At 42.1% G+C, this 13718-nt stretch overlaps 1 protein-coding gene across 7 annotated transcripts in view; it reads left to right on the top strand.

The window, feature by feature from the left end:
* ntng1a (netrin g1a) overlaps positions 1-13718 on the top strand; it is a 117464-nt gene that overhangs the window by 81690 nt on the left and 22056 nt on the right. For all 7 annotated transcript variants that reach the window (XM_013913785.1, XM_013913786.1, XM_005744885.2 and 4 more), the window contains exon 4: positions 1855-2027. In XM_013913785.1, the coding sequence (XP_013769239.1) occupies positions 1855-2027 (173 nt within the window). The remainder of the gene's footprint in view (positions 1-1854; positions 2028-13718) is intronic.

Here is a 13718-nt window from a genome sequence, read left to right on the forward strand (position 1 = left end):
CGTAGCTGTCAAACAAAACCCAAACAGTCCTGACCCGCGACAAAATGAAACAGGAAAGTACCCCAGTGTAATCCATTTATTTCAACAAAGTAACTGTATTCTGAATACCACCTTTTTAAACGGTAACTGTAACGGAATACAGTTACTCATATTTTGTATTCTAAATACGTAACGGCGGTACATGTATTCCGTTACTCCCCAACACTGCCTGTACGGCATCTGCAATCACGCCCCGTCGACTTAAATATTGTACTGTCTCCTGTGGTTGGGGTTGTTGTGGTAATGTTGAGCAGCGGGAGAGCTGCAGCACTGTGTGCATTGTGAACAGCAACCGTGTGTGCTAATAAAGAATGCTGCAAAGCATGTTGATGTCACCGGGTCTGCTGTGGTCATTCACAGCAATAAATAGGCTTTCCAACAGTAAAAGATTGATTACCAAGAAGCGTTCTTACAACAAAGGAATAAGCGACCAAACACAAATTTTCTTTCTTTTTGTGTACATTTCCTTTGATTTAAGAAGAAAGAAAAGACATTTGTAAGGCACTCCCAGTATGCTGAATGAAACTGCACTTTAAAATGATTTGAGACAGGCTTGAACAGTGGCATTTTACCTGACTCTCAGCATTTTTCCTCCTCTCTCAAACTAAACAAATACAACACCATTAATCTATGGTGAGTCATGCCTGTTTCAGCCAGTGCAGGCAGTGGCTCGGGATCACGGCAGGTACTCTTTAAAAACAACACGGTTATGCTTGACGGTGATGATTTTGGGGAGTGTGTCGCGCCACCTTTTTCAGCATTAGCTGTCAAAATAAAAGTAGTGATTCTATAAAGAAAATGGACAAAATAACAAAACAACCGACATAACACTGGCGGAACCTGAAAGTAGAAATGTAGACAGCCATTGAGTATAAAAGATTTTTTTTAATCCTTTAATCTACTTGTGGGCAGGGAATATTCTCCTACTCCTACTTCATGTTTAAATCAGACTATGTTAGAATGCATTGTCACCAAATTTTCACAGCTCATCTCTGAGAAATGTGGAAACATTCAGTCATGTTGTTGTCTGCAGCAAAGGTCTAAAAATTCAAAGTGCTTGACTGAAGCTCATAAATTAAATTAACAGATACACCCCCCCACCCCCCCCCCACCCCCCAATACTCATCTAGCCACAGCAGAAAATGAATCTGCTGAGTTTATTGTTAAATGGATGTTCTAGTGAGCAGGATGTGAGTGAGGATTTAATGCACCTTGAGGGAGTCCCTCTTTCCAAACTGAAAATGTGCTTCTGAGATCTCATCTCATATTAATTTGTCATGGAGAAGGTAGTCATGCTGTTGCTCCACGCCGCCCTCTGGCTAACTCCTCGGTATTCGTCATCTTTCGGAGCTGTGAGCCTTTCGACGTCTTCAATCTCCAAGTGCTTGTTTCGCAATTTAACTTAGCTTGTTTTCCTCGGCCCTCCCTGCACCTCTTTGTCCCCCTCTCCCTCTCGATCTTCTCGTGTCCATCAGCTGTGACCTTACAACAATTACGCATCCTCCAGTGGGACAATTAAAACCGAGCTACCTTCCCGAGTGGAGAGGGGGAGAAAAAAAGCGGAGGAAATAATGATGCCGGATTCATTCGTGCAGTCGCCCGCCTTCTTTGAACTAGCAGTTCTTGAAGTTGAGAAGGCGACTGTTTTAGCAGCTCTGCCTGTGTTCCAGTGCCACTGCTATTCAAGGACACGCTGCCCTTCAGCAGCATTGTCCAACAAAATAAAAGCCGTCTGTTCTCTATTCAGCACCGGAAAATTCACTCATGTTGACGTGCCTGTCCTCTTTCAACCCTGCCCCTCCTCTGCTTTGACAGGTGCAAGTGCAATCTTCACGCCAACAGCTGCGTGTATGACAAAGAGAAGTTGAGCTGTGAGTGTGAACACAACACCACTGGGCCCGACTGCGGCCGCTGTAAGAGGAACTACCAGGGGCGAGCGTGGAGTGCTGGCTCATACCTGCCCATACCCAAGGGCACCGCAAATATCTGTGAGTACACGCACACTCGAACACAAGCACACCTCTGACGTGTTGGCTAATTAAAAAGATGGATGACATGGCAGTGTAGGACTTTCAGGAGGTCTTATAGATCTCAACAAAATAATGGAAAATTTGTTGAATTTGTTTTTTAAAAAAATGCATCTACAGCGACAAGTGATAAAAGTCCAGTCCTAATTATCAGTATCCTGTGTGTCCTTTTAGAGAGTTCAGACGGTCGTTGCATTCAGAGATGCTGAGCTGTGGCGTTTCAAAGCAAAGTGAAGCAATTAACAGCATGCAAAAAAGATGTGTGTATGATTAGTGATGTTATGTTGAAGCAAATGTTTCCAGACCAGAGTGCAGTCTAGTTAAAAGACCACAGTGTAAATAGGATGTTGTTCTCTCTTCTACAGCTCTGTATTCTAGAAAATGTCCTTTTCTCGACCGCTCTAATTAGAGTGAAGTGAAAGAACCTGCACTACGTCCTCTGGAAGCTTGTTATACGCTGATGCAGCCTGTGCAAAAAAAGAATCATTTTTCTCCCTTTTTTTAGAGAAACGTGGGTAGCACTTTAGCAAACTAGTGTAAGTCCCCTGTAATTAACACTTGAAATTACAATGTAATTTTAGTTACCTACAGATATTTAAAGCTAGGTACATTAGAACAAGGGAATAATAAGTCAGGTTTTTACAGGAAACAAAGAAATAATTATACTGTAGGTAAATATAAGTAGAAAGGAGACACAAATAATACTGTTTAACTACTGCTTAAGTAAATTGAAGTACTGTGTAGTTTCTTGGTAATTTTGCAGAGAAACAAACAGTATTTCTCCAGCTTATATTGCAAGCACACTCAACACTTAACAAGTACGTTTTTTGGATATGTACACATCTTTATATAATATTCATTATGCATGATGATGCTCTATTATTTAACTTGTATTTTACCACATAAATGTGATAAGGGCCGTTTCCCCTTACTAACTTACAAGAAAAAGAAAGCAACAACAAACAGACTTTGCAGGACTGTGTCATCTCTAAATGATGGAGTCAACTTTGTTGTCTTTTATCATCACTGTCCAAGCATAACTTTGAAAAGCAGTGTTGAGGGAAGTATTGTCTGCTTTCCTGTAAAATACCTGGAAGTTTAAGCAAAGTTAAGTCACTCCAAACAAATTATGCAGCACTTAAAATTACTTATAGAGTAATTTGTGTCTCCTTTTTTGTAAAAAAAAAAAACAACCCCCCCAAAAAACTTGGAGTTCCAGTACTTAAAACTACTCATGCACTACCTAAAATTACTAATAAAATATTAACAGTGCAATTATTTCTTATTATCTCCTTATTCTAGTGTGCCTACCTTTAACTATTTACGCGTAAATTAATTACAATGTAATTTCCAATAAAATACATTGAAATTTCATGTAATTACAGCACTCTTAGTCGTGGGCCATATTATTAAGTACTACTGGACAATGTTAGTGGAATTTATTTAAAGGATGTTAAATCTTCTATGTTGTTCCAAAAGAGGATCACAGGTTTAACTGTGGTATCATCTGGTATCTGTGAACCTTTCTTAACCTGTCCACAGGTGACAGCCCTTTGACACTTGGATTAGTTTAGTAGCTCTTGTGTAAACTCGTTTTCTATCACTTTTTTTGCTTTAATTTAAGAACGAAACTAAACTAGCAACCAGCCCAGGGCGGTAAGTAAAAAACCTGTCACTTTCAGAGACACTTAAATCACCTTTCTTCAATATTCCCAACGCTCAGTTTGATATTTGACCATGTCTGCTTGCACTCAATCGCTACCATGTGATTGGCTAATTAGAGATTTACTGTCAGGTAAACAGGTGTACCTAAGAAACTAAATGCACCTGCTCGCTGATGAAATTCTACGTGGCGCATTGTCAACAATAAAGGTACTGATGGGGTTTTGCATCGCCTCTGTAGATGTCAGACTTACGGGCCTGTAGTTTTCCCGTTAACAGTGTGTGCCCTTTTTCATACTTCTTTCCATCCTTCAGGCAAAATTGATTTCTCTTGATTATATAAATCTGTGGGAGGTTCAGCAACCACATGATTATTTTGCTTAAAATTCTAAACTGCATTACAACTTTATTAGTTATAAACTTTTATTTCTACTAAACAGGAATTTCGAGAAGTTGCAATAGAACAGGCTGCTTACAAAGTTATGTAACATTAGGCTAAATACAAACCAACACACACGTGTGCTCCTTTACTTTTTCATGCTTTTGAAAAATTACGTCTTGGCTGCGTCGTGTTGTTCAGTCCTGCTCAAAAGATGCAAGGAGTTCATAGTGGTCAGTAGGACCGCATTAGTTTGGCCCTTTAACCAGGACTGTAGGGCCCAGTTGGACCTGACAGCACAGCTCCTGGGATCACTCAGGCATACAGACCTCTTCACCATTGTAAGGTAGGAATTTTTGGAGATTGGATGAGGAGCTTAGTCATTCATGAGGAGCTCAGAGTAAAGCCGCTGCTGCTCTGCATTAAAAGTAGCCAATGGGGTAGCCACTGGCTACTTTTAATGCGTCTCGCTAGGGATGCCTCCTGGGCGTCTCAAAGGTGAGATGTTTTGAGCAGACTGAGGATACGCTGGAGAGACTGTGACTCTCAAACGGGTTGGGAAAACCTCGCTATCCACCGGAAGCGCTGGAGGCGTTGGTCAGGGGGACGAAGGTTGGGGCGGCTCTCTGCGATTTTGAAATGCGCATTTAGCAGAAGGCTTCTCTACTTTTGATCCCGAGGTGTTTTCGGAAACACAAAGGAATGTCACAATTAAAAAGTAGAATGCTAACAAATGTCGCCAATGGGGAAATTGTGCATCCAGACTGCATAATCTCATATTGTTATATTTTGAAGTGGGCTCGAGCTTTCCACTAATAAACAACACGGATTACAGTTAATAAATAATGTTGTTAAGCTGCAGCTGCGATGCTAATGTAGAACAGAGGCAATTACTCCTGCTCGAGCTGAAGTAAGTGGGCCAACCTCCTTTTGTCTAATGCGTTGGCATGACGTCACATCACATCTTCTTCTCACAGAGCCTGAAGAACATTTGCTGGTGTGGACCCATGTTTTATATCTGACTTAATGCAAGGACAACAAAGAATTCTTTGTTTTACACTTTTGAATACTTTTTGTTTTGCTTTTCAAATGCAGTTTTGTGGATGAACCAAGCAGAGAGAGTTCAACTAGTGAACTGACGTCAAACCTCGGCAGTTGGTAACAAACCACAGTGCAGACCAGGGAACAAAATAACAATGAGGAGTGAAAATTAGTCCTGGGTTCACCAGGTGGCCAGAGTCATGACTTCATTTGAAAGCTCTCCTTGCTGTGTAAGGTGATGAAATGAAAATGCTTTGTTCTCAGCTTGCTCCCGCTGCCCCCCAGCAGCCAAATGATCATCATCACCTTCATCACATTAATCATAATTAATTGATTTTAAAAATGTGAGTTTAAGAAAGTTTGTTGAATCTCACTTGCAGCCCTGAGCAAACCTCAGGGAAAGAAGTATACAACTGCATGAAGGCAACTGTATGTAATATTGGAATTTACAGTAAAACTTCCCTTGCCAAGAAGGAGAAATACAGCAGTCTATGAGCTTGAGAAATATGGAATATATTATCATTTCATGGCCTCTTTCCCCCCAGACTTTTACTGCTCGCTGTTTATTTTGTTCCTGAACTGAAAGGCAGGAATGTGTGTTCTTCCTGGGGTACACACACAATATGGGAAGTACTCTGTTCATACAGCAGTTTAGTGTCATTGAAATGAGGGGCTGGGAGATGATCCGGGTCCTGCGTCTCACCTTTAGACTTTCTGCTGTTAGCAGACTTCAGTGTGTAAATAGGCGATGGATCTGTGAGGGCATTTAACAAAACAATTAGCACAAAAACAGTGAGTATCAACTGCCCCTCGTGAACACAGGCTCCAGAGCAGCCACTACTCCTCCCTTACATCATTTCCAGAAAGAGTGATGAGTAGCAGGGCTATAACTTTGAGTGCCGTGGCATTAATATGAAAGCCCAACTTTTATTCCACCCTGTCTCCTTATTGCATCCGCTGTGATTTCTGCCTTTCTCTGCGGCGCTCGAGGGCTCCCGGCCGCCGGCCACTGATGACTTATTCTACCTCCCAGAGGATCCACGTTATGAGACTTAGGGAGGGTTAGTGAAATGCCCATTCCCAGAGCCCAGATTGACAGCACATTATTAAAAAAGGTGACACTCACACACACACACAGGTGATCATCCAGGCCTGCATGCACACAAACATACACACATTCATAACTACACAAGGACACACTCACGCACACATGCTCCCTTTGCCCTGCAAGTGATGAAAAACAGTCCGAGTATAAAGTGCGTTATTATACTTTGTCTTGGAGGAAGAAAAATCCATAATGTAATAACGCTGTGAAAAATCTATAGGAATGCAAGGTTATCCCTCCTGAATAGAAAAGAAAATGCTCAAGGCTGACAGAAAAATGCACCTTGTGCTGTTTTGTAATTTTCAAGCCCATTCAACACCAATTCCAAAAGTCTCCTTCCCTCTCAATGTTTTCCCCCAAACCCAGCGAGCATATGGCAGCTCTGCAGAGACAAATTTGTCAAAGATGAAAATTTAATTAAGATTTAATTTCTTTTTACTATGCCCATCAAGTAGTCTGATGCGATAAGGAGCTCGATGAATCATCATTCAGAGAGGGTGTGGAGTCTGGGTGTGGGGAGGGGTGCAGTGTGTGTGTGGGTGGTGGGGTTGGGGGGTCGTTGATATGTCGTCTTACAATGGCTCTGTGTTGAGAGCGCAGAAGAAGAGCGGGATTTAGAAAGTGATGAAAAAAGGAATGGCAAGGATAGAAGGAGGGGAAGTGGGCATCGCTCTCTGTCACAGCTAACTCAGCCTTCTGGGGTGGCTCTGTCTTTCTCGCTCTTTTCATCTGCGTCTCTCACCCCCTCAGCCCCTCACACACACCCACCCACCCAGCCACCCCACCCATGCTTCTCTCATCCTCACTCATTCTTGCTTCCTTCCTCTGTGGAGACAGAAGGAGAGAGATCAGTTGGAGAATTAACCATGGCAGTTCATTTCACTGTAGGGCTGAGGACACTGAGGGAAATAGAAGCTGGCGGTGGAGGGGGCAGAAAACTGGTGGCCTCTGAAAAGTTGAATTCAGATTGTAAAAATATATCCTCTGTGTTATATTAAACCCAGAATCCTTGTATGCACTTCAAATGGATGACTTGATTTAGAGAACCCATGTTTCTCTGTGCAGTTTGTGTGCTAAAGAAATGAGTTAGTTCAAGTACTGCATGTGTATGATGTCAGTATGCAAAGATCCATTCATTCAATTTCAATTCGGTTCAATAAAAAAATGATACAGCGCCAAATCACAACAACAGTTGCCTCAGAGCGCTTTATATTGTAAGGTAGAGCCTACAATAATACATACAGAGAAAAACCCAACAATCACATGACCCCCCTATGAGGAAGCACTTTGGCAACAGTGGGAAGGAAAAACTCTCTTTAAACAGGAAGAGACCTCCGGCAGAACCAGGATCAGGAAGGGGCGGAGCCATCTGCCAAGACTGGCTGGGGTTTGAGAAGGAAGACAGGATAAACACATGCTGTGGAAGAGAGCGTGTGATTCAGTGCAGAGGTCTATTAACACATAGTGAGTGAGAAAGGTGACTGAAAAGGAAAAACTCAATGCATCATGGCAATCGCCCAGCAGCCTACACCTATTGCAGCATAACTAAGGGAGGATTCAGGGTCACCTGATCCAGCCCTAACTATATGCTTTAGTGCATGTGAGAGTGAAGTGCTCTCATGGGGTGATATGGTTCTATGCTCATGAAGCATCATCTTCTTCAAAACTCTTCACATTTTGTTGTCACTTTACAGACTGGATCTCTTGATTTAGAGAACGTATGATACAGAGTATGTACAATATTGGGAAACAGTGAGAAAGTACATGCATCTAAGATAAACTTGAGAAGTCAAAAATACAAGTTTTTCGAATTTTTTTTGAAAGAAACACATAAACCTGATAACTTCTTTTCACACATGGAATACAGATGGATAGAATTATTAGCCTCCCTGATGTTAATAGTAAACTGTGTATCCTGTTTGCTGGATAGCAGCCTGCAGTCATTGTTGCAGACTTCGGTAAGTCTCACACACGTCTCCTGAGCAACCTCAGCCCTTTCTTCTCTGGCAAATCTCTTAATCTCCCTCAGATTTGATGGTCTTCTGGCTTGGATCTTGGCCTACAGTTCACCCCAAAGATTTTCATTGTGATTCAAGTCAGGGTTTTGGGAGGCCAGTCAATAATGTTTGCTTTGGTCTTCTGAAGGTAGTACTTTGCCGGGTTGCTGTCGCGTTGGAAGTGATGAGACAGAACCATTTTGCTGTTGAGTGCTTGAGGTTTCCTTTCAAAATCTTCACATATTCTTTTTTGTAATTTCTTCGGCCTTGATGATTCCGAGTTCCAGATATACTGAAGCATCCCCACAGAAAAATACTCCCACCACCATGCTTCACTGTGGGTATGGTTTCTCCAATCTCAGTATGCATAATCTGTCTGCAGGTTGTCATTAGCTTGCTTGAGTCTGGCTTGAAGGCAACTTTTCTGCAGAGGTGAAGTTTTTCTTGGTCTGCAACCTTGCAGTTCATTCCCGTGCAGGGTCCCAGTGACTGTCTTCTTTGAGACTACAATTCCCAACTTTAGTTATTGGCATAATGCTTTCTCAGTGACAGTGTCAGCTCAAACCCCTGCTTAAGTTTTTGTACTGTATGTAAATGGGAAGATAACCCTCAGTTTTACCAGCTTCAAGCATTACAAAGTTAAAACACATGTTTTCACAGCACTGGTTTGTGCTATTGGTCTACAAAAAGATCTGTTTTCAGTAGGCTAATAACATCGAACCTGGTCAATTTTTTTTATTATTCTGTTATTGTGTGCAAATTTTATGATATGATTTATGATCTCTAAAGAAAATTGGCATGTTTAGAACTTCTATGTTGAAAATACCTTGCTCTGTTTAAAAGACACTTTCAGCTTTCAGGGTTTCAGGGTCATCTGTAGGTAACATTCCTGACTTCATCAGTCTGTTAAAGTGGCAGCAGTCTGTTATTCTGATGTAACTCACTTTTCAGTTAATGCTCCTCAGCACTTCATTCAGACGCACCCACAGCAGTGATGGAGAGATCCATGGTGCACATGTGACTTTTACCATATGTGTAAAGCACTTCTTGCACGTCAGCTTTAGCGAAGTGTAATCGCACTTTTGAACATTTAGTTCACTCTACCGATGTCGCTAAGAGCACGGCTTCTCTGTGTGCAAGTGTGCTGCACGGTGAGAAAGACAGCTGCCCCCACCCATCACACATAGGCACAAAGTGGGAGAGAAGGAGCGATCTCATTTGCAAAAATGCATAATTGAGCAATTTCTTCAGTACATCCGTCCCTTTCGGTGAGCTAAGCAACTCACAAAGACACATGAGAGAAATGTGCAGTAGTCACCTTCTGTCTACCCTAATGGGGCTGGGTGCACTCTGCATGCTGTAGGTCCAACCTAGTAAGACTGCTTGTTGACCTGACTTTTTAAAAGTAACCAACATGAAGCTCACATATCCATATATGTGGTTAGATTAAAACAAAGCTGTGCATGTGTGAAAAGAAAGTTAAGAGAAACTGAGTTAATATGTTTAGTGATCAATATTTTCTTCTCAGTAGCTAAACTAACACCTAAACACTCATTTATACTCCAAATCAGTTCAATTCATTTTTATTTATATAGCGCCAAATTTTCTATTCTAAGTTAAAGCCCCAACAGTAACACGACCCTCTATGAGCAAGCACATGGTGAATGTGGGAAGGAAAAACTCCCTTTTAACAGGAAGGAAGCTCTGGCAGCTGTGAGTTTTGTATTTGTCTCCTTATATTGTTTGTGTCTGTATCTGTAAAAAAATATTTTCTGCTCTCTTGGTCAGGTCACGCTTGGAAAAAGAGATGTTTTAATCTCAGTTTTAACTTGGAGAGAAACAACATACGAGCTGGGATAGGCTGCAGTGCTGACCTGTTTTAGGATATTACTAAACCACTTTTAAAAATAAAAGCATACATTCTTAGCTGCTACATGTTCAGCAGTGAATTGCAGACAGCATGGGGAAGTAGAACAATAGGAAGCGGGTAGTCTGTGAAGTTACACAAACACACATGAATTTCCTTAAGATTTAAAATAAGACCAGCGTTGTACTTGTGCGTCACTACTCACACTGCCTTCAAATCCATTTCAAATTGCTTTCATGTCTCCTTACAGTATATGCACTCATGCATGTATAGGTGTATTCTGTCTTCATCAAATGCAGATGGAAGAAACGATGAACATCACCAGTGAAAGACAAGCTGGTGGGACAGGAAAGAAAGGCTTTTGAAGGTTGTGACCAGTGTCAGCACGGGGATGTAAGCAGTGAAGTTATGAGGGGAGCATGGCTCTGCTGCACTGTGACAGCCTTGTAAAAGTTCAGTCATTGAGTTTGATGATAGCTGTTATGGCAGCCATAATAACATATCCTACCAGTCACCTGTAGCTATTACCTTTTTATGACGATCACACTGTTGCACGGCACACATGTATGCTTTGGTTTATCGAGGGGCCGGCGTGCAGGTTTTTCATCGTGTGATGTGTTTGACTGACACTGCTAATTGAAAGTCTTTGGTGCGAGTGTCTAGACATTTTAATGGCCGTAGTAAGGAGGAAATGATAGATATTTTTTCTTCTTTTCTTTTAAACTTTTTCAACTTCCTTGCACTCAGAGAATGTCATTTTCATCCAACGACGCCTAACGTTCAGATTAATTAAGTCCCGATTTGTTCATTCTGCATCTTGATAAAATGAATAGATTGGCTTATCAGAGAAGGATTAAGAGGCACTTGTTCAGATTTAGCTAAAGCCAGCCTCGGAGTTTATGGATCCCCTTTGATCAAAGCAGTGAAAGGCGAGAACATGCAGTGGATTTCTCCAGCAGGATTCATTCCCCACCCCCCAGCTGGAAGAGAAGATCCACCCCCAACCCTCAGTATCCCACTCACGCAGAACACCTTGCCTCTCCCACGTTCCACATTAGCATGATGAGAAGCGCTGTGATATCTGGAGCCGGCAGTGACAATATCAAGTATTATTTCATTGGACTTACACATAGCATGTTAATTTTTTCCTTGTGTGGTTTTTCTATAATGAGTGCCAACTTGAGGGAGCTGATCATAGGAATGTGAACAAACACACACACGCGCACACACATATTTAGGTTGCCTGATCGATCTTCCTCCTTTTGTGAGATTTATGTGTTTCAGCAGCAAGACCAAATCCCTCAGGAACTGGCTCCACCGTGGAATAAAGCTCACTCTTTCTTACAATTACTGTACTTGGGCAGATTTGGGCAGATATAAACACCCGTCTTAAAAAATGGTTCTTTTGCAAAAAGCATTAAAATGAATCCTGTGTGATGTTTTACCAACTGCAGTAGTAAGACTTTGCTTTACTAACCAATCCACACAGTACATTTGTTAAAGATATCATTTAAAGAAAATTAGCGCTTAGTGTTTTCTTCTTTTGTTTAGCTTCGTGGCTCGATAAAAAGGAAGGTCTGTCATTTCCTTTTGAATTTAAGTGAGGTCCAACAAATGTTTTAAATGTGGGTTTTTCATCATCTCTGAGCTCTACTGTGATTTCAATTAGTGTCATATGTTTATGCATCTACACACATTCATTCAGGAGCTTTGCTCTCATGTATAACACCCACTCATTTGAATTTTCATTTTACCCCCATTCTCCTTCTTTGTTCTCTATAAAACTTATTGGCTGTTGTTTTGCATCCTGTCATTCTGCTTCTCCTGCTGCCCATCTTCCCCGCTACCTTTTTCTCTCCTCCTTCTTCTTCTTGCCTCTGCCTGTGCTCGCTCCATCTCTTTCTTTTGTTTCATGCTCACTCTGTCTTTCTCCCTCTCTTTCTTTTTCTCCCCCACAACACCCCCAACCACCCCAGAGACCAAGCTTGTTTACTCTGTCTTTTCCACATCTCGGCTCTGTGCAGCTGTGACGGTAATCTTTCTTTCAAATATTTGTTTCTTCCATCTCCAGATTCCCCTCCCCCCCCCTTTTCGTGCTGCCACTGATGCACACCTCGTTCCATCCCTGAAATCTTAACTGTGCTTTGTCCATCTTGGCTCTTGGGGACTTCAAGGCTTTAAGACGTAGCAGGGAAGCCGGGCAAGACGTAATTTTGCTCCTGAGGAATTCAATCAGCTTGCATGCTGTATGCTTGTGTTTTGGCAGTCTTTCCGCTGCTAACCAGTTAGCAATGCCTGTCACCACCACTGAGCTCTATATAGCCAAAAAGCTCTAGATGATGATGGATTGCTATAAAACGATGGCAGCCTCGGAAAGTAATTACCAACTTTGCCTGCGGTGGAAATTCAGCTGATAAGCGCCTTTCCAGGGAAGTCCAGGTATTGCCAAAGCAAACAGGTGAGACACATTGAAGGTCAGAACAGAAGTGATACAGACAGAAACAACACAGCGACACGCACGGTCATACACGCGCAAGCACACACCAGCTGAGCCCCATGCTAACGAACGCTCTTGACAGTAAAGTCTAGAAAGCATGCAGAAATTTTCCTAAGAAGAGTGCCCTTTCTGCACATGTGCAGACACACTGAATAAATGACAGACGAGCCAGTTCAGTGATGCAACAGAATGCATGCCAAAGATTTAAAGGCTGAATATCCATGGGAGAACATTTTATTATGGGTTTCTGATAATCCATTAGTGAGATCTTGGATGCTTGACAGCATAGCTGGAAGCCATCCGATATAGAGTAAACATCAAGCAATGAGACTTCTAAGTGAGATTTCTTGCAAATCGGTTGATGCCCCACATGAGTCGGCCTGCACTGTATTGTAATGCACCGATCTGCACATGCGTCATATGTGCTGACCCCAAATGTGCGGTGAATCACATGGCCCGAGGAGATCATGTTCACCAGCCTAGCAGCTCCGAACTGCGATCTCTGCGCAACACATAAAAATCAATGGAGTCAACAAATGCGGCTCCTAATGCTCTTCCTGTGCGATAAGACAAAATTAGATTGGAGCCAGTGGCCTATAATGGTGAGGCCGGGCAGGTGAAGGGGAATTGGAAACGATGGCAGTTAAAAATCATTTCAGTGACCTGACTTCAGATCCATGGATCTGCTAGGACCCCACAGGCTGTGCCTAAAGCACTGAATAATTGTAATGACGGGCCACTGGTGTCTGAGATTATGACCTGAGAGAAAAAGTTCTATGGCCTTGAGCCCAGTGAAGTGGCAAAGTGTAATTTGTCAAATGAGTGATCACTGTGAACCACGTCTTTGTACGAAACATGATTTATACAGTTTTTAGAGATACATTTAACCTGAGGATGGGTGGAGGACAGACCGCGCTGCATAATGAACACATGGCTTTTAGACCACTGTGATCTGTTTGGCATTTGTGTAGCTGGTACAGTGGAGCTCATAGTGAATATTTTCTCTGCTATGAAGAATATCTCTACTTAAACTGTAAACTTTCTGTGGTGCACTCTAATGAAAGTCTGTACAGTAATAACAAGACCTAGTGATCTCTCTCTCTC

This window comes from Pundamilia nyererei, unplaced genomic scaffold, assembly GCF_000239375.1.
Source record: "Pundamilia nyererei isolate P.nyererei 1_Seehausen unplaced genomic scaffold, PunNye1.0 scaffold00150, whole genome shotgun sequence".
NCBI lineage: Eukaryota > Metazoa > Chordata > Actinopteri > Cichliformes > Cichlidae > Pundamilia > Pundamilia nyererei.